The sequence below is a fragment of the Coregonus clupeaformis genome, chromosome 29, assembly GCF_020615455.1.
Source record: "Coregonus clupeaformis isolate EN_2021a chromosome 29, ASM2061545v1, whole genome shotgun sequence".
In the NCBI taxonomy this organism is placed as follows: Eukaryota; Metazoa; Chordata; class Actinopteri; order Salmoniformes; family Salmonidae; genus Coregonus; species Coregonus clupeaformis.
Window position 1 is genome coordinate 40,920,526 of NC_059220.1, and position 16,103 is coordinate 40,936,628.

General features: G+C 45.6%; 1 protein-coding gene across 1 annotated transcript; it reads left to right on the forward strand.

Annotated features, from left to right (window-relative positions):
- On the forward strand, positions 1-12,221 carry LOC121530692 (mothers against decapentaplegic homolog 5). Its single transcript, XM_045209203.1, has 9 exons — positions 1-148; positions 2,990-3,289; positions 3,427-3,629; positions 3,896-4,111; positions 5,056-5,328; positions 7,202-7,306; positions 10,558-10,779; positions 11,189-11,445; positions 11,750-12,221. The coding sequence occupies exons 3-9, from the start codon at positions 3,443-3,445 to the stop codon at positions 11,891-11,893; spliced, it is 1,404 nt and encodes a 467-aa protein (XP_045065138.1). The 5' UTR covers positions 1-148; positions 2,990-3,289; positions 3,427-3,442; the 3' UTR covers positions 11,894-12,221.
- Positions 12,222-16,103: the final 3,882 nt, after the last annotated feature.

Sequence of the window (16,103 nt, forward strand, 5' to 3'; positions counted from 1 at the left end):
CTTGACGCCAGGACAGGGGAGTAGGGAGATTGGGGGAAAGAGGCATTGAGGGAAAAAAAGTAGAAAATTAAAAAACAGCTTCATGTCGGACTGCTTTAAATAGAGAAAAGGAATAAAGAAGCGACCAGCCTGCCTCAATTATTCAAAGGTATGCGACGAAATTATAGTTTATCTACTAGATAAGCATGTTTCCATGGGTAGGCTACAAAATTACCAAGTTTTAATCAGGAAAGTTAGGCTTGGGTACTTTTCCAGAGGGGGTGGGGTGTAGCTAGCCGGCTAACGTTAACTGCTAGCTAGAGAAGTGATTAAAAAAAGTTATCTCTGGAATAGGGAAGAGAGAGGTCGCTAGCTAGAATGGGGATAAAGACGGGATTTGTGGTGAAAATAGGACGTGTTCTCGTTAAGGTCAGCCATGTAAAATTACACGAAGAACTTTGAGTGTACCATCAATTCGGTTCAACTTGATAACCAACTGGCTAGCTAAGCTAGTTAATTAACTTGTAGCGTGTTGAACTAGCTAGCTAGCGTTAACGGAAGCTACTTGGCTAAGCTTCGTTAGCTAAGTTCACTTAAGCGAAATTGGATGAGTTGATATATTTTCCAATCCTCTTCATAGCCATAATCACATAGCTACATACATAATTATAGATCTCTGACACAAAAGACACATAGCTAGCTAACTGTGTGTATTTCATCAAATGGAATACTAGCTACCTAAACGTGCTAGCTAGCTAGCTAGGCATGAGATGTTCTTGTGTACCTTGGAAGTTAACGTTAGCTATTTTGTCATATTGTTCAGTGTAACTAGCTACGTTTACAAAGTTGTTTTGTAGGGAATCGGGGCATGTCTTTGTGTTGGTTTCAAGCTTCAGTGGTATAATGGTTGTGATAATTGGTCAAGTAGTTTATCATCCTTGCGTTAATGATGATGTCAGACCTCGGGGATAGTGTGGGTGTCTGGTGTCATAAATGATCATCCATTTGGCAATATTCTCCTGAGTATCACTTTGGGTGGGGATGGGGAGACATCTCTTGCTTAGTTACCTGAACCATCCTTTGTCTAACCCTTCACTTTCACCCTGTAGTCAGAGCATGCCATGTCAGAATAGTTTCAACACGATTTAGTATTTTCTCAATATGTTGCTATACTTTTCGCTAAACTTAATCTCAACAACATTCCGTTTTTCTGTCCAATGTTTATTGAATTGAGGCACTCTCAAAACCTGGTACCCATGGTGACTGTCACTGTCTCTTCAGCCAGACACTGTTTGTTGTTGCCTCCTGACCCTGCTACAGGACAGCCAGGCAGGAAAATACTGAGGTGTGATGTGATCAGTCGCTGGACTCTGGGATCTGTGCACCTCGTTTCCTGTCATTAAGGTTATTGTATTGCTGTCATCGCTCACATGGCATTACAGCCTCACAGCAACAGAAACCAGCAGATTATTTAGTCCGGCTGTGTCCAGAGAGCTTGTTTACCTACATAGCGTATAGCCTAGTTGTCCATATCTTCATGGATGAAACAACAGGCCTACATGCATCTTTAGAGAATCAGTGATTAGCCTACCTAGCCTCTGCTACATTTTGTTCTCCTTGTATGCCCTGCCATCTCACTTCATCATCACACATACAAAGCGCATAATTGTTTTCCTGTGGTGACTGAAGTGTAGGGTATATTTTATTGCAGATAGGGCTCCACTAGTGCTTTTTCCCTATTGTAACGATGAAGCGGTAAACTGCCTGGTACTGTTGGACCGATGTGTGCTGTAAGGGAGGGATATGATGGGAAAGGATGGGAGAGGGAGGAAGCAGCTTTCAGTGGCCTCACATCCTCTCTGCTAGGGCTGTTTTCAACAGCTGTGCGGCCATGCCTGTGTTTCTGTCTGTCTCTGTCCACCCAGAGATCTGTCTGCATGCCTGTCCATCCAGAGATCTGTCTGCATGCCTGTCCATCCAGAGATCTGTCTGCCTGCCTGTCCACCCAGAGATCTGTCTGCCTGTCCACCCAGAGATCTTGTCTGTCTTTTTGTCCCATCTGCCTATCTGTCTATCCTGTCCATAAATCTCCCAGATTGGGGCTTTTGCGTACAGATGTCACTAGGGCTATGACGATACCAGTATCGCAATATTGTTTCCATGGCAAAAATGAAAACACGAAGCAAACTCTACAGCAAACCTTCTGTATGTGAAATATTGCCTGCTATAGCATGGTAAATATAGCGTGGTAAATAAATAAATGTGACACTAGATCAGGGGTTCCCATTCGGGGGGGGGCTTTCCAGTCTATTTCTATGGGCACAAGCACTGTTCATGACACGCAGTTCACACCCCTCCTTGTTGGTGGAGAGAATTTTGCAGGTTTAAAGCTTATTTCCTGCAATTCTACACATTCTGTCATGGGGTGCAAAGAAAATGTTGTTTTAAAGCACATTTTCTTGCAATTCAATACATTTTGCCATATCTAATGTGTATTTGTGATATTTGAGTGACAAAAAAATGACAACATCTATGGGCTAAAAATAAAAAAATAAAAACCTTAACTGACATGGCCTAGTTGATCTGGACATTTTTGATAAGTTATAAATAGCTCTCTAAGGTATGCAATGACTAACATGACAAGAGGAATACTGATGATGCACTAAGTTCTAAATCGCATCTTGTGCATTCTACTATTACAACTTTCAACAGTAAGGTTTTAAAGCCAGACTGAGTCCCATTAAAAATTAACATTTTGTTAGTTTTTTTGGGCGCGGGGGGGGGACCCCTCAGTTTGGGAACCACTGCTCTAGATGACAACATAATGTTTGTTTCCAACGTTAGGGCTGTTTTCCTAAAGAAGTTAAATCCGCTTCGTGTTTTGTTTCCTTGCCACTATACTAAGGAGTATGGTGATACTGGTATCGTCCCGGCCCTAGATATGTCACCCAACATGATGATTCTGTTGTGCAAAATATTTCTAACACAGCTTCTCTTCTTCTTTCCCCAGGTTCCACACTAGACCTTTACCCAGGCTCTGGCCACCTCATCATATGGTATGGACTAAACCAGAGAAGAGGAGAGAGAATAGATCCTTTCCTTTACATCTGCCTATTGACTAGCTACGTTTGTAAATCCTCAGGGTCCCAGAGAGGTGGGAGTTCAGCTGAACTTGTTCCCCAAACTGCACTCCCCTCAGTGGGGGTTGGTTGTGACCCAGCTCCAGGGTACATCCCACCTCACGGCAGGCTTTCCTTTCCTGAGCAGCAGCTGTGTCCTGCCTGCGTCCTGCCTCTATTTCCTGTCTTTGGTGTGCAAGGCTAAGCCTCCTCTCTCCACCCCCACCACACACACACACACACACTCTCCCTCCCTGTTGACCGCGATCCAAGAAGAAGAGGACTCATCAATCCCCTAACTTCCTGGTACATTTCTCCCTCTCACCAGAGACGACAGCAGCACCATGACCTCCATGTCCAGCCTGTTCTCCTTCACCAGCCCAGCTGTGAAGCGTCTGCTGGGGTGGAAGCAGGGGGACGAGGAGGAGAAATGGGCTGAGAAGGCTGTTGACGCCCTGGTCAAGAAACTGAAGAAGAAGAAGGGAGCCATGGAGGACCTGGAGAAAGCCCTCAGCAGCCCAGGACAGCCCAGTGAGTGACCCTGTCTGTCTGTAGTGCACTGTGTACTGTGTGCGGCATCATACTTGGTCAGGTCCGGGCCAGGTGTGTGTGAGAGATAGACTGTCTCTCTGGATCATAATATCATAGAGTCTGCTAGATGACTAAGATATATATATATATATATATATATATATATATATATATATATATATATATATATATATATATATATTAAAGCATTGTCATACTTGGTCCAGATAGTTCCTAACCTTCCCTAACCCCTCTCTATCTGCCAGGTAAGTGTGTGACCATTCCTCGGTCTCTGGACGGTCGTCTCCAGGTGTCCCACAGGAAGGGTCTCCCCCACGTTATCTACTGCAGGGTGTGGCGCTGGCCCGACCTGCAGTCTCACCATGAGCTCAAGCCTCTGGAGATGTGTGAATACCCCTTCGGCTCCAAACAGAAGGAGGTCTGCATTAACCCCTACCACTACAAGAGGGTAGAGAGCCCAGGTATGTAATCGCTAGCTTGTAGCTAGTACATACAGGCATTTAAATCATGTTCGTTCCTACTATAGTATTGACTCAATCTAATGCATTGCAAGACCTAGCCTCTAAGTGATGTATTTGTGGCTGTTGTACACGTCCTTCTACAAGAAGTGTACATTACACAGTAAGGCTAAAGTTCATCTGACTTAAGTTACCATTTAGCCAAGTGAAGGAGAGTACTGCATCCTTGACCATTTAGCCAAGTGAAGGAGAGTACTGCATCCTTGACCATTTAGCCAAGTGAAGGAGAGTACTGCATCCTTGACCATTTAGCCAAGTGAAGGAGAGTACTGCATCCTCAACCATTTAGCCAAGTGAAGGAGAGTACTGCATCCTTGACCATTTAGCCAAGTGAAGGAGAGTACTGCATCCTCAACCATTTAGCCAAGTGAAGGAGAGTACTGCATCCTTGACCATTCATACTATTTAGATTAACGTTTCCAATAAATATGTCTCAAGGTGAGCAATATGGGGCATTCTGTCTGCTACCCTAGAGATAGATGTGTTGTCTCGTCTGAGTGACGTGATATCTGTCCTTGAATTGGTTAATACAAAGCTAGCAGTCACATGTCAGGGAGGAGGGGGTGGAGCAGAGCACAGGTCAAGGACTTTAAAAATGACCTGATCAATAGGATCTGCATCATATAGCACGTTTTTAGAATGTAATGGAAAACACAATGGTATTGAAAGTACTTTTGTTAAAATGTAAAGGCTAGAGGAGATCCTTGCAGTGGACATGCACAACAGCCACTAATGACAACAGAGGTCATGCGAAGAGAAGATTCCTTCATTCATGTGTAGTACCTATGTTTTCACTGGTTTCAAATGAAATGCTATAGTGTCCCAAGGTTTCTTTAAAGGCGCTTCAAATCCAATGTATATTTATTTTAAAATCTCTTCTCCACCAGTTCTCCCTCCGGTGTTGGTGCCTCGCCACAGTGAGTTCAACCCACAACACAGCCTCCTGGTCCAGTTTAGGAACATGACTCACAACGAGCCCCACATGCCCCTGAACGCCACCTTCCCAGAGTCCTTCCAGCAGCACAGTGGGGGCAGCGGTACCTCCTTCCCCATCTCCCCCAACTCCCCCTACCCCCCCTCCCCAGCCTCCAGCGGAGGGGTGGGCACCTACCCCAACTCTCCTGCCAGCTCCGGACCCTCCAGCCCCTTCCAGCTTCCAGGTAGATGTCAGTATACACTCCTATCATATATCATGCACCTATGTGTTTATTGGTAGTCAGTTACCATGGCTGCTATTACAATATCATATACTGTTAGCCTATTACATATATATTCACACTGGGTTTTCACACTTGTACACTTCACCTGGTAACACACTGCCTTTGGCCTCTATGATGTACACTTCACCTGGTCACACACTGCCTTTGGCCTCTATGATGTACACTTCACCTGGTCACACACTGCCTTTGGCCTCTATGATGTACACTTCACCTGGTCACACACTGCCTTTGGCCTCTATGATGTACACTTCACCTGGTCACACACTGCCTTTGGTCTCTGATGTACACTTCACCTGGTCACACACTGCCTTTGGTCTCTGATGTACACTTCACCTGGTCACACACTGCCTTTGGCCTCTATGATGTACACTTCACCTGGTCACACACTGCCTTTGGCCTCTATGATGTACACTTCACCTGGTCACACACTGCCTTTGGTCTCTATGTGAGAATGTAAAAGGGAAGTAACATTGCCATTAAAAGAAAGAAAAGTGTTTTCCTGATAGAAAATGGGATTAGAAATCTGTGGAGGACAAGTTGGTTTGATTTCTAACTATATGTGATGATGGTCCATGATAGAAACCAGGGTCTTCTGACAGCCAGGGGGACAATCAAAATACATTTATACATTTTAGTCATTTAGCAGACGCTCTTAGCCAGAGCGACTTACAGTTAGTGAGTGCATACATTATTATTTTTCATACTGGCCCCCCGTGGGAAACGAACCAACAACCCTGGCGTTGCAAACGCCATGCTTTACCAACATCCCTACCGGCCATTCCCTCCCCTACCCTGGACGACGCTGGGTCAATTGTGCGCCGCCCCATGGGTCTCCCGGTCACGGCCGGCTACGACAGAGCCTGGATTCGAACCAGGATCTCTAGTGGCACAGCTAGCACTGCGATGCAGTGCCTTAGACCACTGCGCCACTCGGGAGTAAATGGCAACTAAAGAGTGTACCAAAGCCCTGCATCAGGGTGACTGGTGATTGTCAGTCAGTGTGCCCATCGCTGGGTACAGCATAGGCCTGGCCTGGCCTCCGGCTCCTATTCTGGTGAATAGATCCCCAGCCAGTGTGCCCATCGCTGGGTACAGCATAGGCCTGGCCTGGCCTCCGGCTCCTATTCTGGTGAATAGATCCCCAGCCAGTGAGGTTTGCTGATGCCCAGATCCACAACAGATTCATGGGCTGCTGTAGTCAGTCAGGCATAATGGCAGCAGGGAAAATAGCCTTTTGTCTTTTTTGAATTGTGCTGAATTGCCCCCAGGATTGATTCACTACACTGCTAGTGCTATCACTTCTATGTGGTGTAACAGGAGGAAAGCGGAGTTGTTTGATTTGAATTGTCAGTTTGGGCAGCCGTGTTATTATCCAGAGAAATCTGGCCACCCTCTTAAGCACGGTGGTAACCTGTAAATGTTTGGTCTGTAGGAAGACCAGTCTTTCTTCATAAAAACCATTACCAATTAGTCCCCACCCACATCTCCATTTCTGTCTTCCATAAGTGGTTCTGTAATACAGCACTAATGGGACTGTCCATAGATCCATAGACGAGTGTACCATGTGATGGATGTGTGTGTGTGAAAACCTTGCACCTGTTTCCGGGTAGAGAAAGATCCTGTGGTGGTGGATGGGTTTCAACTCCTCTTGGGAGTTGTCGGAGTGGCTGTGTGTGACTCTTTGTGTGTGTGTGTGTGTGTGTGTGTGTATGTATGTGTCCGTCCGCCCGCTGTGAGTTTGTGGACAGCCATTTGTCATCAGCAGCAGCTGGTCTCCTCTAACTATCCGTCCATTGTGTTCTTCCCTCTCCAGCTGACACCCCACCCCCGGCCTACATGCCCCCTGACGAGCAGATGGGACAGGAGGGGTCCATGGAGACCAACAGCAGCAGCGGGCCCAGGAACATGCCTAGTGGGGGTGAGGAGTCTGACTTTCAACTTTCCACTTTATTTTACCAGGGATTATTGCCTAGTGACTTTCCCCCTGTCCCAGCAGTAAACACACTGTGGGCTATACTGGGAGCAGTGACACCCAAGCAATAAAACCTCGAAAGTGTGTGGTGATGCCCAACTCTCCACAGCACAAATATCTCCTATAGTCAACCCTTTAAACAACGCCCAAGACGCTGCCAGACCCCTGGTGGAGTGGGCGCGTACACCACTAGGTAACCCTTGTTGGTCCTCTGTAGCTCAATTGGTAGAGCATGGCGCTTGTAACGCCAGGGTAGTGGGTTCGATCCCCGGGACCACCCATACGTAAAAATGTATACACGCATGACTGTAAGTCGCTTTGGATAAAAGCGTCTGCTAAATGGCATATTATATTATTATATTATATTGCTGCTATATGCCAGGGAGATAGCCTTCACAATCCAGGGGCTGCTTAGAGAGCGCCCTGTCGCAAACTGGATTAGCAAAACAGACAAAAAAGCTGGTCACGTGACCGGAAATCCTGGGTCCATTCAATGTACGTGCATAAAGCTGACACCGGACATAGGTCATGTAACCTCTGTTGATCTAAAGAAGCAAAGGAGGAGATGAAAAACGGAAATGACTCAAAGCTAAGGACCTGTAGGACATAGCCATGACTTTCGGGGCGAAGGCCGCTTGTGAACGCAGCGTCACCTTAGTCGCCCGGGGCCAACTGAGTACAAGAAGGCTGTACGGATAGCGCATGGAGGTCCCCAACGCGTTTATCTGAGGCCAAAGCCATAAGCAGGGAGGTTTTGCATGAGAGGAACTTCAGAGGCTCAAAGGGGGCCGCACACAATGCCTCCAAAACCAAGTCCAATGCACGCAATAGGTTTAGAGACAGGTCTGAGATGATTACCATAACGCCCGGGGGATAGCTAGTAAGCTGCATTTGCCGAAAATGATGCATGCTAGCTGACGTTAGCCATGATAAGGCTTCTGGTCTAAGCTAGGTTAGCTATCCTCTTTGACCGCAGCACTGTCCATTTTTAGAATAACCAAGCAATTAGCATATACTAAACAAGCGAGCTACCCTAGCATTTTCATCATTTGGGAGCCGGAAAATAGCTAGCTCGCCTCGGCAAGTTGGCTAACCTGGCTAGCACGCTATGCAGCGCTTGTTAGCTAGCTTGATCTCTAAAGTCTACGTTGGACCGGGACCTGAAGGTGGGACCTGGACCCTTCTGGGAAGAGAGGCAAGCGGTGCTTAACCAAGGCAGACACAGGTGGCAAGGGGCATTCGACCAGACCAACCACCCAAACCATCTCGGCGTCCCTCATCTTACACTCAGCTGAGGTACGGGCACCCGGGAGAGGAAGTCACTATCGGGAACACCAAGCCCCCTAAAGAATGCTTACACGATTGTCAAGAGAACCTGCGCCGCGGACTACATTTACGTCATTTAGCAGACGCTCTTATCCAGAGCGACTTACAGGAGCAATTAGGGTTAAGTGCCTTGCTCAAGGGCACATCGACAAATGTTTCACCTAGTCGGCTCGGGGATTAGAACCAGCGACCTTTTGGTTACTGGCACAACGCTCTTACCCACTAAGCTACCTGCCGACTAGTAGGGTAACGGTGCCAGCCGTCCCCTAGTCTCGCACACTAACTGATTGGGGCGAGGGCAGCCTGAGCATGCGCCGAGAAATACAAGACAACAAACGGGCATGGTTGCGAACCCAGCTTATTAGTGTAACCCCTCGATTCTTGGCTGTCGCTGCTTTGCAGGACTGATACGCACATACAGGATCATCGGGTTCAGGCAAGTGCCCTGTTTATTGTAGTCTGGCAATAAAGCACACAATGTAGGTGTTCAAGTTAGAATCAGACGGTTATGTATTTGCATTCCTCCAGCTCCTGTACATGAAAATATAATAGTGACAACTTGAAACCCCATCTCTTTAAGGAATACCTGGGGTAGGATAAAGTAATCCTTCTACCCCCCCAAAAAAAAGGTGAATGCACCAATTTGTAAGTCGCTCTGGATAAGAGCGTCTGCTAAATGACGTAAATGTAAATGTATGTCTTGGCCGCTCGTGGTGACGTTAGGCGTTTCACGCCTCATTAGCTAGCAGAGTAAACATTCAGAACGTTTGTTTAGCGCCAGGTAGCTGGCTAGCATCACGATACAAAATACATCAAGATACTGAGATAGTCTGATCTTCACACAGTTACATATATATATATATATATACACACACATTAAATAAGCACTTTAGACAGTTAGACTAGACTTGTATGAGAATTATGACATGTTATATCACAAAAAGAAGCGTACCATCTTTGCCATAATCATAAGTGAAAGGTAACTCAAATATGGCGGCAACGGTGAACTTGACATCAGACCAATACCAGCTTGCTTATACCATGCGAGGGCATAAGAGCCTTGAATAGCGACGTAACATCTTGTAACTCATTCCCTTTAGAATGAGAATATAATATTTTCACGAACTTCATACAAATAATCTACATGCAGGTGAAAACAGCTCCTGCTACATTAGCCTTCATCGTTTCGGTCGCGTTAGCCATCTTACTTTATTGCTATAGCCAGGCCAAGCAATTCTAAGAATAACTAATTGTTTGTGATTAGGAAACTTATGAGAACCATACAAACTTCAGCACACAATGTCCAGGGTGTTAGCACGCTACCACTAAGGGACAGTTTAGTTGGCGCAATGTAAGTGTGTGTGTGTTTTTTAAAAGCGTGAATCATTCAAGGTGAAGAGCTGAACGATTGAAGGAATGAAGACGGGCCTCACGCTTATCACCTGTGGAAGGCGGGACTTCCAGCGAGGCGCGGATTTCATTGGCCTTGTCACAGCGTGATTGTCGCGAGAGTGCAACTCCCCGTAGTTTGTTGTACCGAAGTTGACTGACTGAAAGGGAACCATGGGCACTACAAATGCACAACATCATTCATGAATTGATCAAATTAAATTGTACATTTCAAGATTACGCAACCCTTTTCCTTTACAACACAGAAGGACCTCTGTAGATGTGCAGCCAGTGGAGCATGAGGAACCTAGCCACTGGTGCAGTATTGTGTACTATGAGTTGAACAGCCTCCTCTCATCCCTCTCTCCTCTCCACCTTCTCCCTGTAGATGTGCAGCCAGTGGAGTATGAGGAACCTAGCCACTGGTGCAGTATTGTGTACTTGAGTTAACAGCCTCCTCTCTCCTTTCCTTCTCCCTGTAGATGTGCAGCCAGTGGAGTATGAGGAACCTAGCCACTGGTGCAGTATTGTGTACTATGAGTTGAACAACAGAGTGGGTGAGGCCTACCATGCCTCTTCTACCAGCGTCCTGGTGGACGGCTTCACCGACCCCTCCAACAACAAGAACCGCTTCTGCCTGGGGTTGCTGTCCAACGTCAACCGCAACTCAACCATAGAGAACACACGCCGCCACATCGGCAAAGGTGAGCATAAACACAAATGTGCCTCCCACGTCAGTAAAGGTGAGCAGGGCAACACACAGAGATGACTAGATTAGTTGATGAGGTCTTGAAAATGGAGATGAGGTTCAGAGAAAGTGGGGGGAAGGAATGGTGAAAAACGTTTGTGATATTCAGTTGAAACATGCGTGATGTTCCATTGAAACATGTATTTTTTTAAATTTATAGATGGTTAATTTATTTTTATTCCTAGGTTTTACTGCTCTGTTGGAGCTAGAAACACAAGCGTTTTAGCTTTTTTTCTCCTCCCCCTCCGCCAGGGGTCCACCTGTACTATGTTGGAGGTCTATGCAGAGTGTCTGACACCAGCATCTTCGTTCAGAGTTGTATCTCTCCCTCTTTCTCTCCCCTCTCACTTCCCCCCCTCCGCCAGGGGTCCACCTGTACTATGTAGGAGGTGAGGTCTATGCAGAGTGTCTGAGCGACACCAGTATCTTCGTTCAGAGTCGTAACTGTAACTACCACCACGGTTTCCACCCCACCACGGTGTGTAAGATCCCTAGTGGCTGCAGTCTGAAGATCTTTAACAACCAGGAATTTGCTCAGCTACTGGCCCAGTCTGTTAACCACGGCTTTGAGGCTGTCTACGAACTCACCAAGATGTGCACCATCCGCATGAGCTTTGTAAAGGTGATATACAGTTACATTTCTATTAGTTTCAGTACTATGTACGATTAACTGCTTTATGATCTTGGTCATTGATTTAAATAAAAAATTGTGGAAATAACCGTTTTTTTAAATTAACTTAATTTCATTGAAAGAGCAAATCTGCAATGTTGAGAGTAACATTAGGCCACACTGTAGCAAAACATTGCGCAATGGAAAACAAACATTTCTTATTGGACAAGTTTGCTTTTTTCACTCCTTTTCTGACCATGTACTTCCTTTGGTGAATATGACCCAGCTTTATCTCTCTCTTTCTCCCTCTCCACAGGGCTGGGGAGCTGAGTATCACCGACAAGATGTCACCAGCACCCCCTGTTGGATAGAAGTGCACCTTCACGGCCCTCTGCAGTGGCTGGATAAAGTGCTGACACAAATGGGCTCTCCTCTCAACCCCATCTCCTCAGTGTCCTAATGGTTGCCCCCCCCCACCCAGACCAGACTCTCAACCCCATCTCTTCAGTGTCCTAATGGTTGCCCCCCCCCCTCCCAGACCAGACTCTCAACCCCATCTCTTCAGTGTCCTAATGGTTGCCCCCCCAGACCAGACTCTCAACCCCATCTCTTCGGTGTCCTAATGGTTGCCCCCCCCAGACCAGACTCTCAACCCCATCTCTTCAGTGTCCTAATGGTTGCCCCCCCAGACCAGACTCTCAACCCCATCTCTTCAGTGTCCTAATGGTTGCCCCCCCAGACCAGACTCTCAACCCCATCTCTTCAGTGTCCTAATGGTTGCCCCCCCTCCCAGACCAGACTCTTAACCCCATCTCTTCAGTGTCCTAATGGTTGCCCCCCTCCCAGACCAGACTCTTAACCCCATCTCCTCAGTGTCCTAATGGTTGCCCCCCCTCCCAGACCAGACTCTCAACCCCATCTCTTCGGTGTCCTAATGGTTGTACCCCCAGACCAGACTCTCAACCCCATCTCTTCAGTGTCCTAATGGTGGCCTGCCAGGCTGGGAGATTATTTTACACATTTATTTTTTGCCGTAACTTTATACTTTTTTTGCTATGTTTAATGAGCAAAAGCAGGTCATCAAAGGCTGAACTGTTTCCACTATCTGGCTGCGGAAGGGATTTTGAACCCAGAGCAGCAGAATTATGTTGAAAGAGAAACTGAGGCTACAAGCAGAAGATGGAAGTAAAACCTGCAGAAGAATATTCTGAGTAGCAGCACAAAATAATGGACAAACTAATGCTCTGAGTCGTCACTACCAACCATGTGCTTCTTCTATTGAGAGTTGGAGGACTGGAAAGCATGTACCTTTTTAATAATGTTTTGATTTTGCATAACATTTGTTCAAAATGTTAGTGAACGATTTTCTTTCTGTACGTTTTTAGTTTTTAAAAGAAATGATGAAATGTATATCACTACTACTCAACCTTTTACCGACAGTCAATCTACTTCTCCTTTTACTCTGATAACTTTTCTTACTTGCCATCTTAAGGTATAGATATCATATGTTTACTATTAGACCCAGATTTCATAACAAAATGTTTCCTTTTTATAGTTTCTATCGCTAGAAAAAAAAACACTGATTTGCTGCCTTTTTAAATAAAGTATGTCTAACTGATAACTATGATATGGGGGGATCCATTACCCAATGCTTTGAACAGGTGACAAGCTAGAAACATCACACTTCTCTTCAGATAGAAGATGAGAACTTTCATCAATAAAGTTATCAATGTCAACAATGCTTGTCGATTCTCTGTACATACAGTGGCTTGCGAAAGTATTCACCGCCCCTTGGCATTTTTCCTATTTTGTTGCCTTACAACCTGGAATTAAAAGTGATTTTTTTTGGGGGGGGGTTGTATCATTTGATATACACAACATGCCTACCACTTTGAAGATGCAAAATATTTTTTTATTGTGAAAAAAAAACTTGAGCGTGCATCACTATTCAATACTTTGTAGAGCCACCTTTTGCAGCAATTACAGCTGCAAGTCTCTTGGGGTATGTCTATAAGCTTGGCACATCTAGCCACATGGAATTTTCCCATTCTTCATGGCAAAACTGCTCCAGCTCCTTGAAGTTGGATGGGTTCCGCTGGTGTACAGCAATCTTTCTAAATCATACCACAGATTCTCAATTGGATTGAGGTCTGGGCTTTGACTAGGCCATTCCAAGACATTTAAATGTTTCCCCTTAAACCACTTGAGTGTTGCTTTAGCAGTATGCTTAGGGTCATTGTCCTGCTGGAAGGTGAACCTCCGTCCCAATCTCAAATCAATGGAAGACTGAAACGGGTTTCCCTCAAGAATGTTCCTGTATTTAGCGCCATCCATCATTCCTTCAATTCTGACCAGTTTCCCAGTCCCTGCCGATGAAAAACATCCCCACAGCATGATGCTGCCACCACCATGCTTCACTGTGGGGATGGTGTTCTCGCGGTGATGAGAGGTGTTGGGTTTGCGCCAGACATAGCGTTTCCTTGACAGACAAAAATCTCAATTTTAGTCTTATCTGACCAGAGTACCTTCTTCCATATGTTTGGGGAGTCTCCCACATGCCTTTTGGCGAACACCAAACGTGTTTGCTTATGTTTTTCTTTAAGCAATGGCTTTTTTCTGGCCACTCTTCCATAAAGCCCAGCTCTGTGGAGTGTACGGCTTAAAGTGGTCCTATGGACAGATACTCCAATCTCCGCTGTGGAGCTTTGCAGCTCCTTCAGGGTTATCTTTGGTCTCTTTGTTGCCTCTCTGATTAATGCCCTCCTTGCCTGGTCTGTGAGTTTTGGTGGGCGGCCCTCTCTTGGCAGGTTTGTTGTGGTGCCATATTCTTTCTATTTTTTAAATAATGGATTTAATGGTGCTCTGTGGGATGTTCAAAGTTTCTGATATTTTTTTATAACCCAACCCTGATCTGTACTTCTCCACAACTTTGTCCCTGACCTGTTTGGAGAGCTGCTTGGTCTTGATGGTGCCGCTTGCTTGGTGGTGTTGCAGACTCTGGGGCCATTCAGAACAGATGTATATATACTGAGATCATGTGACACTTAGTTTGCACACAGGTGAACTTTAACTAATTATGTGACTTCTGAAGGTAATTGGTTGCACCAGATCTTATTTAGGGGCTTCATAGCAAAGGGGGTGAATACATATGCACGCACCACTTTTCCATTATTTATTTTTTATAATTTTTTGAAACATTTTTTTCATTTCACTTCACCAATTTGGACTATTTTGTGTATGTCCATTACATGAAATCCAAATAAAAATCAATTTAAATTACAGGTTGTAATGCAACAAAATAGGAAAAACGCCAAGGGGGATGAATACTTTTGCAAGGCACTGTATGTATTCAAGTGACAGTGACTGTTTCTGTATTAATTAACCATTTTGTGCCCTCTTTTTGGATCCTGTGGAGGCTAGGTATGTTTTGGTGTACAGTCGTGGTCAAAAGTTTTGAGAATGACACAAATACTAATTTTCACAAAGTCTGCTGCCTCAGTTTTGATGATGGCAATTTGCATATACTGTACTCCAGAATGTCATGAAGAGTGATCAGATGAATTGCAATTAATTGCAAAGTCCCTCTTTGCCATGAAAATGAACTTAATCCCAAAAAACATTTCCACTACATTTCAGCCCTGCCACAAAAGGACCAGCTGCCATCATGTCAGTGATTTTCTCGTTAACACAGGTGAGAGTGTTGACGAGGACAAGGCTGGAGATCACTCTGTCATGCTGATTGAGTTAGAATAACAGACTGGAAGCTTTAAAAGGAGGGTGGTGCATGAAATCATTGTTCTTCCTCTGTTAACCATGGTTACCTGCAAGGAAACACGTGCCGTCATCATTGCTTTGCACAAAAAGGGCTTCACAGGCAAGGATATTGCTGCTAGTAAATCAACCATTTTTCGGATCATGAAGAACTTCAAGGAGAGAGGTTCAATTGTTGTGAAGAAGGCGTCAGGGCGCCCAAGAAAATCTGCAAGCGCTAGGACCGTCTCCTAAAGTTGATTCAGCTGCGGGATCGGGGCACCACCAGTGCAGAGCTTGCTCAGGAATGGCAGCAGGCAGGTGTGAGTGCATCTGCACGCACAGTGAGGCGAAGACTTTTGGAGGATGGCCTGGTGTCAAGAAGGGCAGCAAAGAAGCCACTTCTCTCCAGGAATAACATCAGGGACAGACTGATATTCTGCAAAAGGTACAGGGATTGGACTGCTGAGGACTGGGGTAAAGTCATTTTCTCTGATGAATCCCCTTTGCGATTGTTTGGGGCATCCGGAAAACACCTTGTCCGGAGAAGACAAGGTGAGCGCTACCATCAGTCCTGTGTCATGCCAACAGTAAAGCATCCTGAGACCATTCATGTGTGGGGTTGCTTCTCAGCCAATGGAGTGGGCTCACTCACAATTTTGCCTAAGAACACAGCCATGAATAAAGAATGGTACTAACACATCCTCCGAGAGCAACTTCTCCCAACCATCCAAGAACAGTTTGTTGACGACCAATGCCTTTTCCAGCATGATGGAGCACCTTGCCATAAGGCAAAAGTGATAACTAAGTGGCTCGGGGAACAAAACATCGACATTTTGGGTCCATGGCCAGGAAACTTCCCAGACCTTAATCCCATTGAGAATTTGTGGTCGATCCTCAAGAGGCAGGTGGACAAACAA

Coding starts and splice junctions, on each gene's coding strand:
- LOC121530692 (XM_045209203.1), top strand. CDS start 3,443: ATGACCTCCATGTCCAGCCTGTTCTCCTTCACCAGCCCAGCTGTGAAG. Junction 7,307..10,557: donor CAGGAACATGCCTAGTGGGG/GTGAGGAGTCTG, acceptor TTCTCCCTGTAG/ATGTGCAGCCAGTGGAGTAT. Junction 10,780..11,188: donor ACGCCGCCACATCGGCAAAG/GTGAGCATAAAC, acceptor CCCCTCCGCCAG/GGGTCCACCTGTACTATGTA.